The 27,933-nt window shown below is 37.1% G+C and overlaps 2 protein-coding genes across 6 annotated transcripts in view; both read left to right on the forward strand.

Annotated features, from left to right (window-relative positions):
• Nucleotides 1-14,395, forward strand: part of OOSP1 (oocyte secreted protein 1) — a 111,271-nt gene extending 96,876 nt beyond the window's left edge. The window contains exons 2-7 of one of the 5 annotated variants that reach the window (XM_006147407.2): nucleotides 3,732-3,771; nucleotides 3,842-3,918; nucleotides 9,173-9,354; nucleotides 11,074-11,171; nucleotides 12,478-12,606; nucleotides 14,091-14,395. In XM_006147407.2, coding sequence (XP_006147469.1) covers nucleotides 9,244-9,354; nucleotides 11,074-11,171; nucleotides 12,478-12,606; nucleotides 14,091-14,172 — 420 coding nt within the window. In that variant the 5' untranslated portion in view covers nucleotides 3,732-3,771; nucleotides 3,842-3,918; nucleotides 9,173-9,243 and the 3' untranslated portion in view covers nucleotides 14,173-14,395. Of the gene's footprint in view, nucleotides 1-3,729; nucleotides 3,772-3,841; nucleotides 3,919-9,172; nucleotides 9,355-11,073; nucleotides 11,172-12,477; nucleotides 12,607-14,090 lie in introns of those variants that run through there. The other 4 variants (XM_027771433.1, XM_006147410.2, XM_006147408.2 and 1 more) reach the window with 4 other exon arrangements.
• A 4,527-nt stretch (nucleotides 14,396-18,922) lies between these two features.
• Nucleotides 18,923-27,581, forward strand: LOC102472822 (oocyte-secreted protein 4A-like). Its single transcript, XM_027771429.1, has 5 exons — nucleotides 18,923-19,011; nucleotides 20,229-20,407; nucleotides 22,893-22,990; nucleotides 25,410-25,541; nucleotides 27,527-27,581. The coding sequence occupies exons 1-5, from the start codon at nucleotides 18,945-18,947 to the stop codon at nucleotides 27,579-27,581; spliced, it is 531 nt and encodes a 176-aa protein (XP_027627230.1). The 5' UTR covers nucleotides 18,923-18,944.
• Nucleotides 27,582-27,933: the final 352 nt, after the last annotated feature.

Below are 27,933 nucleotides of genomic sequence, written 5' to 3' on the forward strand. Positions count from 1 at the left end.
TGTGGGGGTCTGCAGTGTGAGTTGTCCTTGGGTATCTGGCTTCCTTAAGAATGGCAGAGTAGTTCTTGTTTTCCCTTGAGGTAATGCAGGGCTGGTAATCATCATCTTCTCAAGTTGCAAGTTCTTCAACCTTGTTTTCGGCCTCCAGGCCATCCAGCGCTGGAGAGGCCAGGGAGGACGCTCCCCCTCTGGGGGGGGCAGGCCGTTCCCAGCGCGCGGCTGTGCAGCAGGGGCGGGAGCCCCCGGCCACGGCCCCCTCCCCAGGGGAGGGGGCGCAGGCCAATTTTTGATACTAGATGAGTTGATTTAGAGATACCACAAAACTCTGACTTGAACAGGTACTTCATCATCCATTACTAGAGCCAGTATTCCCATTTTATTTTATTTTTTATTTATTTATAAATTAATTACTTGGGGTGCTAATAGGAGCTATGCCAGTAGCTACAGAACTTGCCCAATATTATCAATCCGAGGAGAAGCCAATAGGGCCACAAGGCCCAACCTTGACTAGTTCTACATTCTGATATAGTAATCCTTTACAGTCCCAGCCACAGTGGCTCAGGTGGTAGGGACTGTCAGACCCGCTGACGGCGAACAGTTCCTGAGTTGGGGGGCAAGGCTTAAAGAAAGACAAGAAGGCAGGATAGAAATGGGAGGACTGCCAGTCGATACTGGTCAGCCACGAATGTACTTTATTGCTAGTATTTATACACATTCCAGAGACTTCTGTGATGTAAGGTTTTAAGTCCTTACTGAATTTATCAGGTTGTTATAACAATACTTTGGAACATTCAGTTCCAAACAATCCCAAGACATTCTGCTCATAACAATCCAGCCGCCCAAGGCCATGTCTGGATAAAGACCCTGGTCTTATTCTGGTGGTCATGTCTTACACATTCCTCACGTCTCCTTGTTGGCTCCCCACAGGGCACAATACTGGAACCATATGGAAGGCCTGGGTTCAAATCCTTTGTCAACCTGAACATGTGGCTTTTGTGATCCTAGATGGCTGGAATCTGGGGGAAGGATCACAATGTGGCAAGATCCTGTCAAGGGTATCCTTCTCTCTTATGAAATGAATAAGTAAAACAAACTTTTAAAAATCAACATTTGCAGAGTCCCATTCTCTTAGGTCTTTTCTTAATGTCCTCTTCAGCAGTCATAAATTTGACCTGTGGTATCTTTTTTTTTTCTAACAAGGTTTTACATATCCCCCAAAAGACATTGTTGTGTATTGGGTATCAATGGATGCTTCTAGGTGAGCGATGTGTATCTCCTGGAGATTCTGTCTAATCTGATAATTTTCAAAACTCCTATGATCTATGAAAAGCTTAAGTTTTCTTAAACTTGATTCATATGAAAATATTTATTAGTATTTCTAGTAGCAGTTGCTTTTCCCATACTGGGATTTATACAAGATCAAGAATATGCTATCATGCCAGCAAGTGGTGTGGAGGGTAAGGTGCTGGGATCCCACATGGCTGACTTCACAGTTTGAACCCTAGACCCAGTGGTTTGAAAGTGAATGTGTGTGTGTGTATGCCCTAAATCCTGAGAGGAGAGTGGAGGAGAAGGGATTGCGGCATGGCCATCTCTCCTGGGGAATGATTTCTCACTATCCTATACCTCTGTCTCTCTTCAGTGAGTGCATGTGCCCTAAAGCGAAACTAAAAAAGAAAGAAAGAAAAAAACCCCACAAAAACCTATCATTATATTATTGAAAATGTCGTTAATTTTAGGAAATGACTCACTCAAGGATACAGCTCTACAGGTGAGATCACTGGACACACTAGCTAGTGAGAAGACTCTGAGGTTTTGTTTGTTTTTTCTTTTTTAAAGATTTTGCTATAGGGTGTGTGCATTCACTGGAGAGACAGAGAGAGACAGAAAGTGAGAATTCACCCCCCAGTGGGGAAGGCCACACCACAATTCTGTCTCCTCCATTCTTCTCTTGGGATTTTGGACATGCATGCCCATGCGCCTGTTGTGAGTTTCAAGCCACTGGGTCTGAGACTTGAGTTGTGGTCAACCATGTGGGAATCCAGCGCCTTAACCACTATGCAACCTACTAGCCTCCCCAGCCTTTTTCTGTTTATCCATTTAGTCCATGAGTGAGAGAGAGAGAGAAAGAAAGATATACAACACTCCCAACTGGAACCCCATGCTGTGATCCACCTCCAGCCAATAAAAAGAAAAAAAAATTGAATGAATACTGTTTCAAAAAAGATAAACAGATGGCGAAGTTGTGCAAGATAATTATTTAATTATTAGGAAAATTTAAATCAGAACAAGAGACCTCTACATACCTGCTAGGATGGAAAAAATTAAAATGGTCCGTAACACCAAATGCTGGTGAGGATTTGGAGCCACTAGAAATTACCTCAGTTTATGATGAGATTCCAAAATGATAGTCACTTTGGAAAACAGCTTAGTAACTTAAAAAATTAAACATACACTTATACATCCCACTTTTGAGAATTTACTCAAAAGAAATAAAAAATATTTGTCTACATAAGCATTTATATGCAAATATTTATATCAGCCCCCAACCAGACAAAGCCTAAATGTCTATCAACTCATAAATGACTAGACTACTTATAAAGGGGGTAAGTATGAGGGCCCAGCAGATGGCATAGTGGTTAAGGCACTGGACTCCCACATAGTCGACAGTGGTTTGAGACCTGGACCCAAGGGCTTGAAAAATCACTCCAGGCCCATGGGTGCATGCCCAAAATCCTGGTAGGAGAGTGGAAGAGAAGGGATTGTGGTATGCTCGTCCCCTCTGGGGAATGATTTGTCACTTTCCTTTTTTCAGTCTCTCTCCAGTGAGTGCACATGCCCTATGGCAAAAACTTACAAAGAAAACAAAAGCTTATGGTACATACATACAATGAAATGCTAAATAGCTGTGACCAGCAGGTGGCATGGCGGCTAAGGGCGTTGTACTCCCACATGACCAACCATGCATGATTCAAGTCTTGGACCTGTTAGCTTGCTTTCTCACTCCTCACCCCCCAATCTCTGGTCAAATTGGAAAAAAAAAAGTTTAAATAATTCTTTTTTTAAAAAAATGCTACCCAGCAATAATGAGGAACAAACTATTGTTACTTCTAACAACTTAAATACATCTTGAAAGTATGATGCTAAGTAAAAAATGCCACACACTGAAATCTATATACTATGATCCCGTTTAAATGGCATTTTCTTTTTCTAAAAATTAAAAAAAAATCATCATAGAGCATGTGTGTACACACGTGATAATGAGGGAGTGGGAGCGGGAGCGGGAGCATCCTCCACAGAGTCTGTTTATGACATTGATCTTCTTTCAGTCCTCTAATACATCTGATCCTGGGCATTTTTACACCTGACTGGCCTGTTTCAGGCAGATCAACCGGAGGATTCAGACTGTGGTTGCCATGTAGGATATTGCTTTCTTGGAGCAGTGCATTACCACTGCATCTTGGAGCTGGCCATGAGTGACATTTTTCACAAAGACAAAAGAATAGCGTCAGAAAACATATATATCATTGCCTAGGGGTAGACATGGGAGCGCAGCTGACTAGAAAGGGGCACATGGGAACATTCTGGAATCATGGAAATGTTCTATATCTTGATTGTTGTGGTAGTTACATGACTATAAAGATTTAATAGAGCTGGGTCCTTAGAGTGAGTTTTATTGTTTGTAAATATACCTTAATTTTTAAAAAAGTAATTAAAATTTATGCCTCCAGGCTTACCTCAAAACTATGGCTCTCCTAGTGATTTAAACAGGTAATTTAAAAATTTTAATCTATTTCTTTACCAGTTTATTAACAAATTACTAACTGTAGTGGTTTTGTAGATTGGCAGATACAGGTGGCTAAGACCGAGTTTTCAGTCAAACAAAAGTTGGATACGTTGCCTGTGCTTGGGTACAAGGTAGGTCCCTGTGCACAAGGCTTTGCAATTCTTTTGCACTGTCTTTTGGCACTGATAACCTAAATGCAATATCTTTGAAATGATGTTTTAATGTGTTCTTTATTCTAATGCCATGACACTTTTAGAAGCATGGTTATTAAATTTAAAATATTTTGTGCCTATTTCACAAGCAGAAAGTAAACATTTGGTAAACTTTAAGCAGAAAAAATTATTAATGACTTTTTTTTTCTTTACTGCTTCCCCCTCACTCCCAATTTCTTATCCAGTACCAGATGTGCCAAGGACAGGAGATGCAAAAATACATGAAAATGGTCTCTACCTTTGAAGAGCTCATCGTTTAGTGGCCTTTTAGACCTTTAGAACAGATTGGAAATTTAATGATAAAATTCAGATATTAGCAAGGGCAGTTAAAAGCATTTACCGAGTCATATCTAATTTCTGCAAGCTTCTACCTGTCTGCTCTAAACAGCACATAGTGGCTGAATTCCGGTTCCTGGTGATCTAGAAATAAGAAAAAAAAAAAAGTAGAGTGCATTTGAACCAAATATTCTGTGAGGTTCCTTTTTGTGGTAAGATTTAGAATTTTTCATGTTAAGTTGGCATCTTACGTTTTGAAGAAAGGGATCTAAATGTACATAAAGCATATTCGGCCCTTGCTACTCAAAATGCAGCCTACAAACTTGCATCGCTGGTATTACCTGAGCATTTGTTAGACATGCAGAAATTCAGCCCCACCCTAGACCTTCTGAATCAGAATCCGCAGTGTGGCAATATCCTCAGGTGAGGGGGTGCTCATTAAGGTTCGAGAAGCAAATCTTGTTGATGCCAATAGACATCAACACAGCTTGTGCTCTGAAGAGCATGTACCGTTTAGATCAGTGGTTCACAGAGTGTGGTCCCTAGATGGTTCAAATTGGCACTACCTGGGAACTCATCAGAAATGTAAGTTCTCAGATCCTGCCTCAGTCTTACTGAAACAGAAAGCTGGGTCAAGCTGAGCCAATTATTGGTATGAACTTCCCAGCTGATCCTGATGTCTAAGTTTGAGAGTCACTGTTTAGAGGATGGTGGAATAGGGTGTAAGTAGGTGCAGTCAGCCTTTCAATTCTCATGTCCTCGGGGTTTTGCCTTGAGCAGCACAAGAAAATTAAATGTGTACTAACAGTTATTTCTTTAGTGTTCAGATATGGGGACACATTATGAGATGATAGAGAGTTTTAATGAAGTGAACCTTAGTACATAAAAATAACTCCGTATTTGATGACTTAGACTCTAATGCTAGTAAAGTAGCGCTTTCTATTGATTTTTCAATCACTTCTACACATCAGTAATCATCATTAAAAGTTCTGTGTCAGTTTCAAAAGGAATTTTGTAGACAAGAGCAATAACAGAATCCATTGTTCCATGGAATACTCATACATATTAGCACATTTAGCTTTACCTTCGCTCTTGTTCTTTAATATTTTAATAACAATGGCTAAGCTTTAGAGAATAATTGATACTATATTTGTGGCATATGCGCTGTCCAAGGTGGTGGTTAATTACTCATGCCTGAGTGTGGCCTCAGCTATTTTGCTATATAAGGTTGCCTGCTCTTCCCAATTTCCTGTTTTCTGAATGGATGTTGCTTCAGATCTGGGCAAATGAAGACTTTTCTGAGGTTAAGAGTGCTGTTTCCCCTTCTTTCCCTGTTGTGGACTTGTGCTGGGGATTGGTCAGGTATAACATATGATTTGGAGAATAGGAGTTTTGTGATGAATGCTGAAAGATGTGACTTAATGGATTTTTTTGGTTCAGGTTTGGTTGAATCTTGCAAAAGCTAAGGATACAGGGCGGGTGGGGTGTCTCAGATGTGTGACCTTGAGATGTTGTGTTTCTCCTCTTGAATGCTACCTCTGAGACTAGGAGATGTGCACTTACTTGAGTGCTTCTTTCTTTTTCCCAACTCCCCTTCTTTTTTTTTTTTTTTTAAAAAAAAAAAACCAAAAACTATTTATTTTAATTCTTTTTAAAAATTTACTTTATACATTCAATCACTGTATACCACGACTGCTTGTAAAATGAATTTTCCCAGCAAGAATACATTGCATACCAGTTCAGTTGAAATATTATCATACATGTTATCAACAGTCCTCTGTTTTTGTGTCCCTTAAATGTCTTGCCTCTCTAATTTTCTTCTTGATTCCTTTCCTCTCACTCCCCTACCCCCATCCACCTCCCACACTGTCTCCAGTATTTCCAACTATTTTCCAAGCTGCTATATCCTCCAACCTTTTAGTTTCTGATTTATTTTAAATTAAATAAAAAAAAGATTAAAATTTTTTTGCTGTAGGGCTCATGTGCTTGCTAGAGAGAGAGAGAGAGAGAGAGAGAGGAAAAGTGAGAAAACACGATACAAGGGTGGGAATGATCCTGTTTTCTTCTTTCTCTGTCCATATGTAAGTTTCATAATTATTTGTTTCCCAATGCATTTTATGATTTTACATCAAATTTATGGATTTAAAAATATATTTTGCAGGAATTTAAATTTATCTTTAATTCTAGAGCTGTTTAGTTCAACATTATTCAGAGATTTATATTTGTAGCTTTGATCTATGTGCTTGATTTATGTAACTATTTTGCATCCCATTGAATAAATATATTGCAAATTATTTCTATTCCTATACTGATTACATTTTTCTAGTGTTATGCTGTTAAAAGTAATGTTTATACTTGAGGGTTTTTTGGGTACCAAGAAATGCAATCACAAGACTACTGCACACATGGATTTGAAAACTAATTTATTCTCGCTTGCTTCTCTAAAGAGGCTGTTCCAGTTTAGTCTTCCTGGAAGCACAAAAGTTTTCTTCAAATTTTATCAAATTTGGTGCTTATGGATGTCTTTTTTAAAAAAAAAATTAAAGAATTATTGATTTGTAATTATTCATTTTTTAAAAAAATTTGAATGAGAGAGAGAGAAAGAGAGAGAGAGAGGAGAGAGAGAGAGAGAGAGAGAGAGAGAGAGAGAGAGAGAGAGAGAGAGAAAGTGAGAAAGCAAGCAAGACAATAAGCCAGTAGGTCCAGGACTTGAACTGTGGTTGGCCATGTGGGAGTATCCAGTGCCTTAACCACCACATCACCTGCTGATCCCTACAGATGTTTTACTTTTTGAAAACCTTAGTGAGAAATAATTCCAGGTTTATTTCTTTTTTTCTTTTTTTTTTTTGGAGAGATTTTCACTGTAGGGCGCGTGTGCTCGCCAGACAGACAGAGAGAGACATAGAGACAGAAAGCGAGAAATCACCCCCCAGGGGGGATGGTCATGCCGCAGTCCCTTCTCCTCCATTCTCCTCTCAGGATCTTGTGCACGCACGCACACGCGCCCGGCGTGAGTTTTAAGCCACCGGGTCCGGGACACGAACCGCGGTCGACTACGTGGGAGTCCAGCGACATAGCCATTACGCTAACTGCTGGTTCCCACAGGTTTATTTCTCTTAAACAAAACTTCCTGGGACAGCCAGTGGCATGGTGATTGAGGTTGCTGGATCCCAGGTGGCTGACTGGTTTATGACAGACATGCTGGCATGTGTGTGAGAGTCCAGAATCTTGAAAGGAGAATGGAAGAGCAGGGATTGTGGCATGGCTATCCCCTGTGGCAGGTGCTTTCTCACTTTCCTCCTGATCTTCATATTTCTCTCTCTCCAGTGAGTGCATAAACACTTTAGCAAATTTAAGAAAATATTCTTATTTTTAGATAATTGTAGATTCACATAGAATTGTTGAGAATTAATACAGGAGAAATCAAATATATCATTTACTCAGTTTTACCCAATGAAAACGATTGAAGAACTATAATACAATATTTCATTGGGATATTGATAGAGCTAAATTCAGAACATTTCTATTGTAATGTGGTTACCCAATATTGTTTTTTTAGAGCCACTTTCACTTTCCTCCTGAACCAGTCATGCCAGCCTCCACTTTTCACCCCCAACATTTAATCTTTAATGACCACAAATCTATTCTTCATTTCTAAGATTATATCAATTTGAAAATGTTCTATGAATAGAGTCATACAGTATGTAACCTTTTGGGACTGACTCTTTTTTTTTCATTTAACATAATTCCCAAGATTCATGCAAATTGTTTCGTGTATCAATAGTTCACCCTTTTTATTTAATTTTAATGTTTTATCTTTATTTCCAAATAGTATTTCATGGCATGAATGTACCAGAGTTTATTTAACCGTTCATCCACTAATAGGCATCTGGGATGTTTACAGTTCTTGGATATTACAAATAAAGCTGTTATAAACACTTGTGCATATTTTACATAAACATACATTTTTCTTTCTCTAGGAGAACTGTCTATGTTTAATTGCTGGGTCATATGATAGTTGTATGTTTAGTTTTTTTAATTGCAGAATTATTTTCCAGTGTGTGTGTGATTTATTTTACATTACCATCAACAATGTATGAGTAATGGTTTCTCATTAGGATTAAGTTTTGTCACTATTTTTTATTTTAGCCATTCTGATAGGTGTGTAGTGATATCTCATTATGGTTTTTGTTTTCCTCTTGTCTATCCAGTATACTAATTTCTAAGTTGTTTTAACTCCCTTCCCCTGGAACCAAGTTCAAGTAACAGATAATCAGAAAATTGTTTCTGCTCTCAGATTTAAAAAAAAAATATTGTCCATATATTTCCAGTACTTGTGTGATTGCTACTCAATTTCTATGAAAGTCTGGTTGCTAGAATTTAGTTTCCTGGACATGTCTTTATTGCTATATCAAGCCTTAGCATCTTCTTGTGTATATCAGGAAACGTTTTTGGATCTGTAGAGAAGAAGCACGGAAATAAGGGCTAACATAGAGTTCTTGTTGAATAAGGGAGATGGAACAAAATCAATACTTAGCAAAGCTACTGCAATAAAGATATATTCTTATGATTACAACTCTAAAGAAAGATGACTTTAGAGAATTGGGTGATAAGATCTTGTTTTGTATTGTATACACACAGACACACACAGACACACACAGACACACACATACACCCTAAAGAGTTTCTCTAAAGGGTGTGTGTGTGTGTGTGTGTGTGTGTGTGTGTTGTTATGCAGCAATAATATGGAGATATCTATTGCAGACTTGCTCATCTCTAAGATACGCTTTATTTTATTAAGGGATGATCTTCTTGTATTAAATGGGTATAGTAAAATTTTCTGCGCTGGTCTATGTAATAGCATACTAACAAAAAGTTTCTCTTTTCTATCTCTCAGCCATTCAAGTACAATGTACCAATTTTTGGTTCTATACCAGGATTAAACCTACAATATTTCACAATTTGTATATGAATGCTGATGAAGTGTTTTTAGGTGATAACTGCCCTGTAACGCATGTTTTGCCGGATGTTTTTTATGAGTTTTTCTATCATCCTCATGACTGTGGCATCGTAACTAAAGTAAGGAATGATTGCCTTATGTAAAACCTGACTGAGTGTCTTCCAATTCAATCAACAGGCCCACAGACCAGCAGTCGCTGTTCTTACGTGTAACATGACTAGACTGATTCCTCTAGTAGCCACTTTGAGAGTGGGAGATGTTAAGACATGAGATGCTTAATACTTTTCTTACTGCAGACTCTAGGTTGGGGAGTGGAGAGTTTTGAGAGAAGAGTATTTTCTATGGATCGCAAAGTTTATCATGCAGTCTCCAACTTCATGAAGTTGTACCAAGTTATACTTCATGAAGTTTGACCAAAGGCAACCAGAGGAAGACAGCAACACTAGCGGAATGGCAGAAGACTTTCTGAAGTCAATGTTTAACACTGTACCACCATCATTCCTCCTCACCAGAGATTGGGGTGTGCCTTACTGGCTCATTGTGAGGTCATTTTGCCTATCAATGCTAAAAGCCTAACTGGAATTTTGACCTGATTGAAAACATTTTAAAAGTTAGTGAAACCTGGCTGTAACATTACTTATTTTGTTCACTATCCAAAATAAAATATTAAGAGATATTTCAAGTAATAGGATTTTGTCAGTTCTAGATAAATGTCATAAATTCACTTACAAAGAAAGCAAAATTTGAGTCAGAGTTTAGCAGGCAGGATGTTTATTAAGAAGGGTCCTTGCGAGAAAGATTAGGCAGGGAGGAAGCTACATTGTAATGGAATCCCAGTGACAATTTTGGCTGACCCTGTAGATAGCTTCACTTTCCTGTTGGATGGGTGATTGGACATAGGCCACCCATCATAGAGGTCTGTCCTTTAGAGAGAGTTCTCTGGCTCTCTATGAACATTCTTAGACTCACAGAGCGCTTAGGGCTATCTGGTAAAAGTTTTCCAGATAGCTGGAGTAACAATCCTAAAGGGGGTCTGGGAAGCACATGGCGGGTCCATTACAAGTATGACGTTGATAGAGACTGAGGTGAAATCCAGGGGGTAAGCTCATGGGTGCTGATCATGTGCCAATGTAATTTATTTATGCCTATATTATCCAATTATCTAAAAAAGAGCACGCTATAGCTGAACTATACATATTATGTTTAAAATTTTATAGTACATGTAAGTACCTCTGATTCATCCTCTCCTCCTCCTGTTGAGAACTGCATGCTAAATGTTCTTAGAAGAACATTTTACTATTAACTATCTTAACTCTTCCCTGAAGATAGTTATTCTTCCTGTTGGGCATTTACTATATACTAAAACCTTCATCAAAGTTGTTCTTTACCGCCATGATCAGTGCTATTTTAGAAATAAAAAAACAGTCTTAATTGTTCAAGCAAAATTTTCAAGGACTCTTGATGAGTATAGGGAATTTAAAGATTCTTAACATTCATACAAACTCAAAGCACATACTGTCTGGACATAAGCCATACTTGAGCTACAAGTGTTTCTCAAAAGAAGAAGAAAAAAGAGATGTAAACATACACTCTGAATATAAATCACAGATTATTTTTCTTACAACTGAAAGTGTTGGTTACCTTTTATATACAAGCATGTCCAGATTTTAAACCATCTGTCCCATTTAGAAAGTGGCTCTGTTTTCCATGAACAGATGCTAGTTATAGATCAGTAACTGTAGCCAATGTTAAGTATCTATAATGTGTTATTCAAATGCCTTTAAGTTTACTAAGATATTTGAGACAAACATCTGTTTGACATTTCTTTCTCTTCTCAGACTCTTCAGGAAATTCTACTACTTAAAACTAAAATCAAGTATATCTCAAGAAATTCTACCATCCAGTCTGAAATGCCTCTGTCATGTATTGTCCGTGAGTGAGTACAGAACACCAGTTTCCTGTCCTAGCCTTGGGTTTCAGCTTGTCCTTCCAGAAAGAAACCACCTGAAATGTTATGTGGCACAACTAGGGGTGTGGGAGACACCAAAGCCCGATGGGAGCATAGAGCTCTTGCTCTTTGGCACTGTATTCTTTGGAAGTTATTACAACTGTCTTTTAGAAAATAAGGGCATTAAGAATACTGAAAAATGGCATGATGATAATCCATTGTTGATACACATGTCAGGGTCACTGGAAACCACATAGATCTTAACCAACCAGATCAGGTTTTTTCAGTTTTAAATTTGAGCCCATATTTGAGATTACCGATGGCAATAAACAGATCAAGGTCTAAAAGATACATTAATACTCATCTGGAGTCAAGATCAGCCTTTACCATGGGGGGATAAAGCTGTGGGGAGAGATGGAACATATTATTCTAGAACAGGATCCTTGGGATAAGATTTCATCTCTTTTAGTACCTTACTCATCAGTCCTTTTGAGAAAGTCCATGATAATCTTTAGATTCATCACAACTTGGATCATGTCTTAGCAAAACTCTTTCATAGTCTCGGCAGGAATTAATTATTTGCAAAATTTTTCCATTAGGTTTTTCTGGTTAAAATCTTGAACTGAAAGAAAGTGTTTTCTCCTTCAGCAATTACAGAAGAGTCACATTACATATTGCTCTTCCTGCTGCTAATAATCATTATAATAGCTGCTAACGTTTATTGATCGTTACTGTGCCTGCACTGTTCTAATTACTATGCTTGTGTCAATGTATTTGTCCCTCATGGTAATTCGATGATGTGTAGATACTATTACAATTTTCAGATGTGAAAATTGGGAAGCTGAGAAATTTGCCCAAGATAATTTGTTCAGTAGATGGAGAAACCAAGAAGTAGGTCCAGAAATTTGGTTTCTAAGCCCACAATTCTTAGTACCATAGCAGTGATTATGATGTTCTGGAACAATAGGTAAAAATCAATTGGCATGGTGGTTAAGGCACTAGACTGCCACATGGTTGACCATAGTTAGAATCCTGGACCTGGCAACTTGCTTTCTCACTCTTACCCTCTGCCCCCACCACCTCACCACCTACTCCATCTCTCTCTGGTGAGTGCATGTGCCCTATAACAAATACAGACAATGATACTGTATTAAATAAATAATTATTTAAAAGGCATAAAAATTAATACATCTATTAGTAACAGGAATTTAGTTCCAAGTTCAGCCTTGTAAACATTAGGCTCTAAATAGATCTTAAGCCATCTGTGATATTACCCTGTCTTCTCTCATTTTAGTCGGCATCCTCTTTTAAATCAAGTTGAAAGGAGAGATGATGAAAGCAGTGATACTACTGAATGGGAAATAAAAGTGAACATACACATCACAGATGAAGCCATGGGAATTTCTTCTACAATATGGCCATGGTAAGGACACTCAAAACTGGCATCTTACGATCTTGTCCAGGATAGAAAAGTCAGTACAATTATCAAAGAAATGTCATGTGTTTGTATTAAAATGCATTGTACTCAAAAGGTTTTAGTTCAGAGATGGAAACGTCATGCATTTCTGTATCTGTTGAAGATAGTATTGATCATGGTGGTTTAGTTAATTTGTCACTAACTTGTAGGGATCCCGTATAAGTAAGAGCTATCCCTCTTAGGAAGAATATGAAATTCTATTTTCAATGTAAGGTTAAATGCATATTACTTCCAATATCAACAAAGTTCTGAATCATAAAAAGTATTAATAATGAGTCTACAAAATGGCTTAAATATGTTAGTAATTCTATTAGTGAGCAAACTTAGCATGTTCTCAATTTTGGTTGCAACTTCTTCCAGGAAGGACCAAATGCATATAAATCAGTATGTTCTTTGTTTGAGTCTCATATGAGGGGATATCATGAAAAACAGACACATTATTAATATTTGGTTATTAATAAAGAGATGATGAGAATGATTTAGAGAGAACAGCTAGGATAGTCCTAGAATAACATGTACATCCTAGCTTAAAGAGGCAAAAGTATCCGTATTCACTTATACATGAATGGCTCTTGAATCCTTATACACTTAAGGACATGGTTTCATAGATAGAACATCCTTTCCTCCATTCCCATACATATGTACTGCTTTACTTGTGACTATATTGACTCTTAGAAGTACCTAAATTGGGGCCAGCAGGTGGCTTAGTGGTTAAGGCACTATACTCCCATGTGGCTGACCATAGTTCAAGTACTGGACCCGGTGGCTTGAAACTCATGCTAGGCATTTGTGTGCATATTGAAAATCTCACGAGAATGGAGGAAATTTAGCATGGCCATCCCCTCTGGAGGGTTCTTTCTCACTTTCTGTCTCTGTTTGTCTGTCTCTCTTGCAAACACACATACCCTATAGTAAAATACCTCTTAAAAATAGTTAATTAAGTAAATTATAAAAAATGAGACCCTGGCATTTGATAGAAAGTGGATAAATATGTAAGATTTAATGTTAAATGAAGCAATCCAGACTATGAAGGAGAGGCATTGTATGCCCCCCCCCCCTTAATATATACTGAATGTGTGTACTCTTTGGCAGAAACAGAAAAAGTGGAAGGTATTAAAACAGAGAGAACAACTGTGGATACTAGAGACAATGTGGGAGGAAGATGGACAATGGGGGAACGAGAGGAAGGGAATCAAGGGATAAAAAAAGAACGAAATGTTTAATGGACACAAAAAATGGAAAATGGAAAATTTTCTATTGCTAATGTGTAGAGAGTATCTTTGACTAGTCTGTATTCATGCTGGGAAAGTTCATTTTGTATGTTGTAAAGATGTACAGTAACTAAATAAAAAATAACAAGAATTCAAAGAAAGTAGCTAAGTAATGCTTATATTGACACCTATTTTTTTACTGCATTTCTTCCATTACAGTGAGAATATGAATGTGACATTCGCTTATTTATCAAACGATGTACCATTATTGCAAGAGAAGAAACCATTCGCCTTATATTGAGAGGCAATTTGGAATGTCTGTAGTGACTGCTTAGAACTGAGGACTTACTGTGCTGATAGAAAGATGAGTGATATGGAATGGGATAAAATATTAACTCTCTTCTAGTTAAGACCACTAATTGCATTTTTAAATTGGCATTTATCTTCCTATGTCCCCTTTTAAAAAGAAAGACTGCCTGTGCTTTTACCTGTATGGAATCTTATGAATAAAGTTTGTTCTATCATGTGATTGTTTCTAATTGTTGAAGGGCTGACTTGTGTGTCACTTTAAGCTTTGATGTTCATTTATAAGCACATTTTTGAAAGTAAAATTACTCTTGCCAGGTGATAATTCATGTCCTTAACTACGGCTTCGTCATGGTTGAATCTCATGAAAGTGTATATTCATTCATTTATTCCACAAATAGGTCTTCATGAAATTCATGTTTTAATAGGAGGAGACAATATATATATATATATAAAACAAAAATATACTCTGTAGTATTTTAGGAAAACTCAAATGTTTCTGAGGGGAAATAAGGTAGAGAGGGGGATTGGGAATACTTGGGTGATGGTTATAATTCCAAATATGCCATCAGGGAGACCTAACTAGAAGAAGACAAAAATCCTGCAAAAAAAAAAAAATATGATTCAGGTACTCTATTTTGAAAGTGTCACATTTACGATGCTCATGACTTTTCTGACAATCAAGTAGAATGTTGCCCCAATTTTGATATGGAAAGATGCCAAAATTCTCACACACAAAATATAAGTATCTGTAGTACTTGATACATTGTCTTCGTGTGTGTTAGGTTCAAGGTTATGGACCATCTTCTCACTTCCTTTCCATTCCAATAAGAAAAGTGTTTTTTTTTTCTCCCCAATCATACAATTAAATTATAACATAAAAGTGGTTCATTTACTCTTTTTTCCCCCTTATTGGAAGTTACTAACATTATTAGATCACTGCACATCCTATGCCTCATTTTCTTTTCAATGAGAAATATCAGTTATCTAATGTGATATATGAAGCAACTGTGGCTGCCTGAAGACGGAGAAGCAATAAGTCTAAGTTGTAGCAATCTTCTGAAGAAGACAGAGTTCTTATGGATACCATGTGTTTTAAGTGTTTTTAGTAATCTTCAATTTTTATAAGGCAGACATTTCTTATCACTACTTTTGACAAAGGAACTTTTTATTATACAGAAATCAAATTTAATAAACATTTTTTCTCCTGCTAATGGGAATTTACACTCACTGCGTGATCTTTTTAGGATTCATCTTTGCCTCCGTTTCTTCGTATGTAATGTAGGGGTAACATATGCAGGGGTAACATATGCAGGGGTAGCTGGAAAAGTCCTACTGCAATGTTACTAAAGCTGACCGACTGGGACCAGCAGTTGGCGTAATAGCTGTCACTGGACTCCCATGTAGTAGACCGCGGTTTGCGTCCTGGACCCGGTGGCTTAAAACTCACACCAGGCATGTGTGCATGTGTGCCCAGGATTCCAAGAGGAGAATGGAGGAGAAGGGATTGCAGTGCGGTCATCCCCCTGGGGAGTGATTTCTCCTTTCTGTCTCTCTGTCTCTCTCTGTCTGTCTGGTGAGTGCACGTGCCCTATAGTGAAAACCTCTCAAAAACAAAACAAAACAAAACAAAACAAAAACAAACCAAAAACCAAAAAAAGGCTGACTGTCTGGCTTCTAGAAGACAGAGTTAGGCCTCTGAAACTGGTTTTGGATGTTTATATCTCTCCTGAAGTACTACTTGAAGTTGGTAGTGTTCTCTACTTCTAGGTTTGCTATAGGTATAGGAAATGGTTTTATTCTTTTCTGAATGGCTTCTGGAAAATGCAAGGAGATATTTAGGTTTAGGAAATTCTCATTATTTCCCTAGAATCTGAAATTCCATGTCTGTGTTTTATTAAAACAAACTTATTTGTAAAGCTTTTAATTAGATTTTTTTTTTTTTTGGAGAGGTTTTTTTCACTATAGGGTGCGTGCGCTCGCCAGACAGACAGAGACATAGAGACAGAAAGCAAGAAATCACCCCCCGGGGGGATGGCCACGCTGCAATCCCTTCTCCTCCATTCTCCTCTCGGGATCTTGGGCACGCACGCACACATGCCCGGCATGAGTTTTAAGCCACCGGGTCCGGGACGTGAACCACGGTCGACTATGTGGGAGTCCAGCGACATAGCCATTACACTAACTGCTGGTTCCCTTAATTAGATTTTTTTATACTGCTCATTATAATTATAAAAACAATGTAAATAATGTAAAATAGTCTCAATGCCACTACAGAGAGGTTATTATGGTTATTTTGCTATAGTATTTAAGATAGTTAATAGTTAATATAGTTTATCAAGTTTTTATTTTTTTAAATTTTTTTACTAATATTGATCACATATATTCTCTCCTGATTAAATACAACAGTCTATTTGGACCCTTAGAATTTCTTTTTTCTTTTAAAAATGTATGCATATTTTTATTTTACAATGTCTTATTTATGTTTAATTGTACATCTTTATGGGTACAATATGTTTTTCCAAGGCATGCATGTGGTATGTGACAATCAAGTTGAGGATATTTCCATATTCATCATCTTCAACAAAGAATACGACAAAACTCAGGTCCAACCCAAGACTTTTTCATCGGAGGTTGTATTTTAATAAGAGTTTCACATGGTTCAAATGCATTTAGGGTCTATGTTTAAAAAAGTAAATGGATAATGAGAGTAAGTCTTCGTGTTTATTTTGACCTAAATATAGAAGGAAAAATTCTTCCGTAAGGTGAGAGAGTTACAAGTGTGCTATGGTGTTCTCCCCCTCGTTTTGCTCCCCCATCGCAATCCACCTCATGCTGGAATGTTTACCATGTTTTCAATCCAACCACATACTTTCATATGCCCATGTGGACAAGCTAGGACAAAAGAAAATAACTAGTCTAAATAAGTTGCATCCTGCTATCCCAGTCACTTAAATAATTTTTATATTATACTCTTGTATCTATTTTCCATTTACTTAGCATGGTGAGCAGCCAGTACCAAAACATTCTTCACTAATGGTAAACACTACCATCTACTAATTCCTAGGCCATTTGGTATTACCATAACAAAGCTTTGAGGAGTCCACTGCATCGATAGACTCTGTATACGATTCCCATTCCACAGTCCAGCTAAATTCCCAGCTGACAATCAGCCTCCATTGCCAGTCAAGTAAGTGAGCCCTCTTGGACATCAGTCTAGAAGTCCAAACGCCTCCATTTTACTTTCAAAGTGAACAAGAATCCTCTGCAGCCCCAGGACAGATCATGCTTAATATATGGCTCAGGATATACTTTGTTTCAAATCATCCAAGTGTGGGTGCACTCACCAGAGAGAAAGAGAAAGATACTACCCTGCTCCCCTAGTGGACTGTGGTTACCTCTGCAGTCCTTTTCCTTTCATTTCTCCATCCTGTCAGGATTTGGGGCATCCACATACACATACCCAGCATGGTTTCTCAAGAGGCCAGGGCAGAGATTCGAATGTCAGTCAGCCATGTGGGATCATGGCCATCAACCGCTGCAATATGGGGCTGACCTTCAGGACATAATTTTAGGAGTGATAAAATGGAAAGACACCAAATGCACAGTTTTGACTTTTACCAGTCAGAGTCCTGAGAGGGGAGAATGTTGACAATGAAAACTTGGATGAAGTCAATCATATGCATGAACTTGAAAACTGAGTAGCCTAAAGCCTCTGGATAATACAAGTTGCAACTCCACTCTTCTAGAGAACAGTTTTCCCTTGCCTGAAGAGTCTACAAATAACTCACTTAAGGCAGAATCTTCACAAGATAACGTTCATCCCCTTCATAATGTTTCCCCTTCCTCCACATCTCAGTGTCCTCAGGATGATAACCAGAGTCAGAATGGAAACATTTTCTGGGGGAATATTTATAAATTTTCAAAATTAAGTACATAATATCCATTATTAGGTGTTTTTTTGTTGTTGTTGTTTGTTTTTTTTTGAAGAGGTTTTCCCCTTAGGGTGCATGTGCTCACTAGAGAATGAGAGTGACAGAGACAGTGAAAGTGAGAAATCATCCCTCCAAAGGGCAAAAATGCTCTTGGAGAACTTTCCTTCAGTTCCCCGGAGATGTTTACAGTTATAATAAAAATACTCTTTGGAAAAGAAAAATTTAACCAGAAAAATGTATTTCTTTCCCTGAAGGTTAGACTACAGTAATATTGATTTATTTACCTGAATCAGAATCTCCTGGAGCTTGTTAGAGGTAACTATAAATAGGTCTCAATTTTAGCCTTCCTGGATCATCATGTTTGGCCATGGGGCCAAGAAAGTCATTTTTCACAGGAACTATGGTGGTTATGATGCACAGTATCATCAATCAGTTCCCAAATGATTCCCCAGTATTACACATGTGGAAATTCTCAAATCAGCTTGCAAATTCCTGCTCTTAACAGTCCAATAGAGACATATCAAATGTTATGTAAGACACAGTTTCAGACCCATTCCTCTGCTTAGTAAGACACAATTTGGGTCTAGAACAACTATATATACTATATATATGGTCTAGAACAACTATACATACTGCCCTCTGACTTTCTGTGTCATTATCATTATAACAATTTCAACTGTGAAGTGGAAAAGCAAATTGTGCTAAGGGCCTTGACTGTGCTAAGGATGATAAATTATCCTCCACAGCTGAGGAGACAAGGGGTCTATAAACACCTGGGGAGGCTGACTTGATTCACTGTTTCCTGTGATAACTTGGACTGAGATCTGGAGTGATGAAGATCTCTACTGTGTTAGTAGGGCTTGTCATGATCTTTGAATTGATTCATGGTTTTGAGAATGGTAAGAAAAAAGGGAATGTTGTAGGGTGGCACTTCAAGCAGTAGCATGCTTTCTTACTGTTGACTTTGGAAGTTTGTATTTTGGAAACCGGTGCTCAACTGCTAATAGCTAATGACTTTCTACTCAGATGCACATTTTTTTTTTTTTTAGAGGTTTTTGCTATAAGGAGTGTGCACTCACCAGAAAGACAGAAAGAGACAGAGAGACAGAAAGCGAGAAATCACCTCTCAAGGGGGGATGGCCACGCCACAATCCTTTCTCCTCTGTTCTCCCCTTCGGATCTTGGGCACGCACGCATACGTGCCCTACGTGAGTTTAAGCCACTGGGTCCAGGACTCAAACTGCAGTCGACTACGTGGGAGTTCAGCAACATAGCCATTATGCTAACTGCTGGTCCCCAGATGCACTTTTTATCCAAGTAACTTCACTACTTGTATTTCCTTTTGAGTCCATTTTAAGATGACCTCCAGTTACTGTTATTTTGTCCTTTATTTGAAAACATTTTGAAGTTCTAATTTTCTTTTGCCTGGAGATATGCCATCACTTTGTAGAATCAGAAACATTTAGAGTCAATGGGGAAAGCAAGAGAGACTGCAATGTGTCAAGCAGTGGAGATTGCTCTGAATAGATTCTGCATATGTTTTAATCTGGTTCTGCTGCTTAGTTAATTTATAAGTGTGGAATAATAATAAAATTGACTTCATGCAGAAATAATTAAATAAGATCAAGAAAACAACATACAGAGTTGACAGAGTTAGCAGTCTACAAGAAAAATTTACTGTAGAGAGTCAATGCAATGTTATTGCATTTATTGCAGTAGATGTCTTTACTTTTAACAGCATATCAAAGTACTGTTAATAGTATCAAATATTTTACAAATGAAATCAGCTGATGGATTTTTCCAAGTGTCTCCAATCAAGTATTGAAACGTTTCCATCTCTGTTTCAGATCAGTTATGCTTAAAAATACTTCAAAGATATTTTTGTGATCCTAGGATTTCTTATACTTTCAGAAGAAGAAATTGAGCCATATGACATTAAATAATTTATTCAAGATTTCTCAGTGGAAAATATAGGAGTAGAATAAAAATATTTTCCCTGTCGGGTTGAAATTCAGGTTGACTATGAGACTGAATGTTTTTGGAGCTATTTGGTTATACATGTGGTAACTGACAATTTCCTTCTTCTTTTTTTTTTTTTTTTTTTTCCTTTCATCAGTGATTACAGCTTGTAATGAATATTGGCTGCAGGTCAGAATTAAAAGAAGACTTTATTTGAATTACCAGCTACCCCGGCATTATGAGCTATATCTAGGAACTGGTTGTCCTGTAACTGGAGAGCTGTTGGATTTCTTTGAGTTCCTTTATCCTATCCATTCTTGTGGAATCAAATCTGAAGTAAGAACAATTATTACTTCAACAAATAATATGTCCTTTGGTGTTTTTTTTTTCTTTGTAGAGCCACAGGCAATTACTAAAGCTGTGCTATTAAAATTTAATTGTAAACTGATTTATAGCAAATATAATACTGTCTACTCTCTAAAGTTTGGGGATCATTTCAGGGTCTAAGAGATATTAGGTAAGATGTGGGACTTTAAATACTATGCATTTATTTATCTAACTTCTGCCAACACATCTGTCTTGCCTTTGATGGAGAAATTTTATATTCTGTTTTATATTCTGGGTAATGAAGTATAACTTGTGAGAAACATTTTATTTGAAACACCCTATCCAGTCCCCCCCCCCCCACCTCGCTGTTGTCTAAAAATTCCAACTGAAATAGAACATGTAAGGTTACATAGCTACTGTATAGTTAAAACCAGAAATGTGAAATCCCAGTTTCTGAATAAAATGGATCAGAATTTTGTGTGTGTGTGTGTGTGTGAGAGAGAGAGAGAGAGAGTGAGAGAGTGAGAGTGAGAGAGAGAGAGAGAGAATAAGAGGAATAAGTCACACTCATTAATCAGTTATTTGCCTGTTTGTTAATGAGTATTTAGAGGTTTCAGTTCGTTTGAGCATCATAATATCTAGTGCAGGTTATACTAATTAATAAATAGCCCTCACTTAGTGCCAGGTGATTTACCTACTTAGTCTTCATTGTAGCCCTGTTGACTAGATAGTATTATGTCTTTTTTTAGAGCCAGAGCTGTTGAGACAGCAGCTACATTAAGAACTCGCTCACTGGAACAGCTGAATTTGAATGGAGTGTCAGTGCTAAGGTCTGATCTCTCTCACATCTGTGGATTTTGCTTTTTTGTTAACTTCTTGCTGCATTTAATAATGCAGCTTGGAGCTTGGTTTTCCTGTCTGGCCCCATGTCACACTACCCACCTGTATATATGATTTAGGTGAAGTGACTCTAAATCCAGATATATTACTCATGCCTTTGATTACTGATGTATCCCCAATACCCCGAATATTATCATGTGAATAGCAAATGTTCTACAAATACTGCTTAAATAAAATGCAAATGTTTAAGAAATATTTGAGAGACAAATGAAAAGGTTATGCCAATTGTCCATTCAGATAGTACTGCCAGATCTCAGGGAAACTTTCCAGGACTTTTGTAAGATTTTCTAGGGAATCAGAACAGTCTTTTTCATTGGAATTATAAAGAGGCAGTCTGTAAGCAGATTGGTTCTAAGATTTCAATGAGTCATCCCTGGGTGAAGAAACCGTGAAGAAAAAAGATCAAAAAGGAAAAGATAGGAGTTTTGAGGGGAAGGGAGAGAAATGGGCACTTAGTGATCTGATGAAATTCTTTTATCTAGTCATTCTGTTTTCACACTACAGTGATAAAATAAGTGTGCCATAGAAACAATATGATTTGCAAAGACTGAAATATTTACTGTTTTGCTATGTTCTTCCTCTTCTGAAGGATGGTCAAATCAAGACACAGGGAACTGGAAAAAGATGCAAGTCATTGATGTCATGTTGTTTGTTTATTGGTAGAATTACTGGGTTACTCTTAGTAACACCTGCAAAGTGCTTCCTCCTGCTTGGAGTTACAAGATTTTTTTTTTTTTTATTGGTAGAGTTATTGGGGAGTGTAAAGAACTCTTAGTAACGCCTGCAAAGTGCTTCCTTCCTCTTGGAGTTACAATAAACGGAGCTGAGCTGAGCTGAGCTGAGGCCTACCTCAGGCCTTGGTTCAGGGAACCAAAACTGAGCTGAGCAAGAATAGCTAGTTGGCTCACTAAGCTGGCTGCTTCCTTTCTCTTAAAGCGGGCTGCAGACAATAGTGGTTCTTTGGTAAAACCAAGCTGTCACAAATGCACATGCATGTTACATGCCTAGAAGAGCAAAGTCATAATTACATCACAAGTGCAAGGACACTCACAAGTGTGCAAGGACACTACAACTAACAACAGAAATTGGTTATTCTGTGACATTAAACCATGAGAGAGGAAGTAAAGGAGCAGGATTAAACCATCCTGTGTCCATTTGTTTCTGCATTTACTCACTGGTCCATTTCAGAAAGTGTGCCAAAACTTGTTTTATAGTATCTCTAGTCTATAAATACAATCTGTTCCGAAGTTGTCAAGTATTTAGCCAAATCTTGCACCAGGAATAACTTGCATTGTTCATCCTGTAACCCAGGTTTGCATAAATCTAACCCTTACTCCTAAGTGACTGTGGTATCTCAAATATTGTTTGTGAAGACTTAACTGCCAAACAAATAAAATATCCCTCATGCTGTGCCACAAATTATTTGATATTTTTTCTAAAAACAGACTTTTTATTCCTTTTCTGTTTTTCTACTTTGTATCTAATTTATATAGTGATGTAAACAAGGAGAATGCATATGTTCTATTCATAAATTAGTCTGTATTGCTCAGACCTAATTAAAATAACTGATTTTTACACTCTTTTATCTCTTTAGGTGCGTCCATGGGGTATTCTCCTTGAAAGTTTCATCACTTATGTACCAATGAATTTAGATATCGGTGTTTACTTTCATATATCATGCTGTATTCAAAGGTACGTGTAGGAGACCCTTGAAATTAAGGTAATCTAATATTAACTTTGCCTGCTAGGTGTTCTGGTAAAACTGTTGGACAGTATGCTGAGTTTGCGCTTTGGGTCCAGTTTAATCTACCTAGTTCTGCTAGTCATGTGAGATCTAAACAGTCAGTTGATTTTCTCAGTATCTTTTGAATAAATGATGGGGCTCACCTACTGAAGTATGTACTGTTAGCTGACAATATGGTTCAGCCAGAAGTCCGCTCAGTTGGTTTAGATCCTGAGTTCTCAGCGCTCATAAATTACCTCTAGAAGTATCAAGAGATGCCAGTAATCCTTAGACTCATGGGTCAGTGCTATAAATTTGAATGGTTTATGTTTAATAATTACTTATAAAATCAGTTGATATGAAAACAAATAGTTCCGAGTTTTATATGCCACACAAGTTTGGAATTGTCTGCTTTTTCCTGTTAGCCAAGGCTTAACATGTAAGAGTTGAAGAATAGAGTCAACAAAGATAGTATGTGAGAATATTTGTATTGGTAAACTTCTTTGAGGTGCTCTTTTTCTGTACCTGCCACCCCAAACTTACCCATTCCAGTGTCTAAAACAGGAGCTCTTAATTCTTATACAAACATAGCATGTGCCTACAGACAATTGGGTCAAAGTTGGGGATGACCGAAAGATTCAAATTCTCAGTATTTCTCCAACATTTTAAACTAAAATGGAGTCAGTCTCTGGCAATTTGCTCTGAGATATAAAAATCAAGACTTGCTAGAGGTAAATATTTTCTTCTAATTCGATTAGAATGTCTCCTGATATAAGAGAATGAAGAGGAGTCTATAGATGTAGATCTAATTTCTGTGCACTTGGAGTTTTATCTTATTTTTGTAAATCGCATTTCTTTCCTGATTTTATTTTTTTCCAATAAAGAATATGAGACATCCCCAACAAAGTCTCTGTGCCAAGATCCATCATCAGTCTAAACTAGCCTAGCTCATGAATGGGCACACACGTGTGTCCAGTGTACTCAGGGAAGTCCGACAATACAAACCCAGGACTTTTCCTGTGTGGGTCCAGTTGTGTTTCTGCTGTACCACTGCCTGGTCCCTGGTGTTTTCAGTGCAACCTATTATTGAACAGTTCAAGCTCTGTGGAGACTAGAGAAATAGAAATTAAATAGCTACATTTATTTAAATATCACTGACTATCAACTATGCCGTGTAAAATCTCCTTTCTCTGTTACTTAATAGCATTGTTGGTCCTTCTCATTTGTGAAAACGTAAGTCTAGTGTCCATCTTAATTTTATATGAAATTAAATATGTCTTTCTTTAAATATACTTCCAACTCAGTGTACAAAGAACTTGGAGAGGACTCAGTATTAAACTATGAATATTTTCTCCTTGGTTTTTCTGCAACTTGCTGTGTTCAAATATGACAGACAACAAAAGAAATTGGGAGACACAAATGTTTGAGTTCCGTGGTATAATTGTGGTTTATTTTTAGTAACACTGGCTAGTTAATATGCCCTAAACTCTGAAGGGTAAACATTTTTCAAATTATGAATGAGTTTTTTTGGGAACCTATAGGGGAAGGTCACTCTACTGCAGAATTTCTGAGGTACAATCTAGATAAAGTTTTATCTCTTCCACAGAACTGTCACCCTAGCCCTTCCTCCTCAGCCTCTGTTTTCTATCTTGGTTATCATCATTCATCTATATTCATCATATTTATATATATATTTATGTAGCATCTTGTTTTCTGGGGATTTCCTCTCCATTTGACAAATATTTGGGGGTGGTATCCTAGATAAAGAGGTAGAAACCTGAAATTTGAGGAATAATCTCCTAACTATGCTCTGCTGAATGGTAAGGGAATGTTCTAATCTGCCCCCCTCTTCTATTCTTGCAATCTTTCCTGCGCCATTCTACTGCATGAGTAGATAACCAGTTGGGAGTAAGATGTCAGTCTTCTTCACTAGGTACTCTAGTGTTTGAGGGGTTGATGTAAAACATCGCTATTTGGCTTCATAAAGGGAAGGAGAATTTTAGTGACCCATGCACTCTTTATTATAAGTCAAGCACTCAAAACTGTATGTCTCTAACCATTCTCTGAAGACATGTGTTGAGAAGACTAGAGATAACAGAGCTATTTCTAGAGATAACAAAACTATTTCAGCCATGTATTATGTTTCTGATATCTGACGCTTCTATGAAATCTACTTTGGGCCCCAATAATATTATCTGGGGTTAAGGAGTTCTATTAAACATTACTATAAGAGCTTTTCCTTCTGTGAAGTATACATTTTCATTTCCCCCAAAAGTTGGTTGATTCGTATTCTATAACTTAAAATTCTAACCACAATCCCACCTTCATCACCACCCTCCCAATAGTATATACATGTGCCAAATCTATATATAAATTTTTTTTTTCCAGAAGGGTTTTATTCATTTATCCAAATAACATGATTGGGAACAACAGCCCTGCATACAAAAAGTCAATGAGGAAAAGTAACACAACTTCACAACAACAGGAAAACTCAGGAACCCATTCAGGAGTGACATTTGGGTAAGTATATTGACTTTGCACTGTCAGCATTTTCTAATACATGTAAGGAAAAAAGCAAGGGTTTAGTGAGTGGTGACATTCACCCCACATTGTGTACCATGTACCCACAGGATTTCAGCTCGGAATCATTGTAACCACGATGATCTATTTTTGCATTTTATTTTATTGTAACAACACAACATATCTATCCTCTTAACAAATTTGTAAGTATACAGTACATGATTGTTGCCCATAGGCACAATATTGTACAGCAGCTCTCTAGAGCTTATTCATCTTGCAAAACGGAAACTTAGTACCTGTTGATTAGTAAGTCCCCATTTTCCCCATCTCATAGATCCTAGAAACCACCGTTAAACTCTTTGATTCTGTGGATTTGACTAATTTACATATCTCATTTAAGTATAATCATGTAGTATTTATTTCTGTTACTGGCTTGTTTTATTTAGCATAATGTCCTCATATTGCAGAAATCTCTTCTTTTTCAAGGCTGAATAGTATTCCACATATTTTTCTGCATTCATTTAGCAGCCAATGGATATTTAAGCTGTTTTTCACATCTTGTCTATTGTGAATAGTTAAACAAAGGACAGAGGAGTGCTATGTCTTTGAGATCCTAATTTCAATTATTTTAGATAAATCATCATGAATTTCTACAGTGATTAGGGATGTAAGTGTCTAAGCATTTCTCATTATTTTCTCAGTTAAAACATAGCTATTGAGGGCATAATTGAAAAACTGCTATTTTATCAATCCCAAACCAGCTGGGGAAAAATCTTTGGTGACTGTAACATACATATGAATGGGACTAAGAATTTTCATGAAGTTGATATACACGCAATTGATATATATATAATAACATGTATGGTAACTAACATCAGTGTTTTGTTCTGGGAACTGAATGCCTGAAAGAGAAAACCCTTTTTAATTAAGTCATAATTAAAAGCCCTTTTAATTAAGGGACGACTCATAGCCTCTGGCCCTCAGTATACAAGCTGAGACAGATCTTTTTTTTTTTTCTATATATCAATTGATATTTTAAAATAAAACTTGTGATATTGCTTATGCAAAACTTATAAACACTTATTAGTAATTGTATATACAAATTACATATCTGCTATACTTGTTTTAAAATTGATGTCCTCTTTCCCCATGTTCCCACCTTAGTATGCATCAATGACTCTCTAGTTATATGAGGAGTCTTTAGAAAGTTCATGGGAAATGAACTTTATGAAAAAAAAAAACTATGCATGGATTTCAATTTTTTTGCACTAAATAAACTCATACTTTAATTTCAATTTTTTCCCATGAGCTTTCTGAAGTCTCTTTGTGTGAGAGTTTCCCATCACTACTATTTCGTGACTGTTTCTTTTATTTTATTATAGGAATAACTTTCCCCCTGATGGACAACATACATTTTATCCCTCTAAGTTAAGTGTAGATATTGACCTATGAATTCTGGGTGGGGAGGCAATTTTAATACCAGTACTCTGGCTCCTTGAGAACTGAACTGTCTACTGGAGCTTGGGCTGATGTCTATGAATATCATCTTTTATCTATTTAAAAGCCATCTTTTGAAATGAACTTTCTCCAATCATATTTGTGGACTCTTGGTGTGGGAAGGAATGGAAGGAGTTCACTTGGATTTTTAATTTATAATGAAGGAATTTTTAACAATAAAATTTTGTAATTCTTTGTAGTGATTTCATTTATTAAAAAAGCTTAAATCCATACTTACATGACATTGTAGACTACTACATGAATATTTTTTTAAAAAAATTATTTATCATTTATTTTTTTAATTTGACCAGATTAAGATGAGAGAGAGAGAAAAGGTACCAGAACCTGGTCTTGAACTGCAGTCAGCCTTGCTTTAACCACAACACCACCTGTTGGGTCCACTATATGACTGTTGGATTACATACTTTTCTGGGTTACAATGAATAGTGATTATACTGTAATCTAGTTCTCTTCTTAATGCCCATTAGGGTACTTCTTTTTGATGATATGTGTAAACTAGGAGAAAATCGAAGTTCTCTATAACTTCATGTGAGGCAGTATACTATTTTATTCTCTGCCTCCATCTTTCTTGTATTGTTTTCAGTTTCCATCCCAGTCCTCTACTATGTGTGGTGATATGATTTGTTTACCACAGTTTAAAAATTTACGTACATCCACCTTACTCATATGAAGCAGTTGAAATTAAGGATCAAAATAAGATTCCAGTTGGTTTCTGCTTCATTTCTATTAGCTTTGAACCAACAGTATACCATTCAAAAATATATATATACTTTTGGCTGTTTTCTTGAAACTTTTAGGTATTTTTGCTGGAAAGACAGAGACAGAAAGTGAGAAATACCCCCCCCCCCCCCGGGGGATGCCACACCACAACACA

Source organism: Tupaia chinensis, unplaced genomic scaffold (genome assembly GCF_000334495.1).
Source record: "Tupaia chinensis unplaced genomic scaffold, TupChi_1.0 Scaffold000213_1, whole genome shotgun sequence".
NCBI classification, from domain to species: Eukaryota; Metazoa; Chordata; class Mammalia; order Scandentia; family Tupaiidae; genus Tupaia; species Tupaia belangeri.

Excerpts from the sequence above, each read along its gene's own strand:
- LOC102472822 (XM_027771429.1), top strand. The coding sequence starts at position 18,945 with ATGAAGATCTCTACTGTGTTAGTAGGGCTTGTCATGATCTTTGAATTG. Across the intron at positions 20,408-22,892 it reads CTTGTGGAATCAAATCTGAA|GTGCGTCCATGGGGTATTCT; the intron begins GTAAGAACAATT and ends TTATCTCTTTAG. Across the intron at positions 22,991-25,409 it reads ATATCATGCTGTATTCAAAG|AAGGGTTTTATTCATTTATC; the intron begins GTACGTGTAGGA and ends TTTTTTTTCCAG.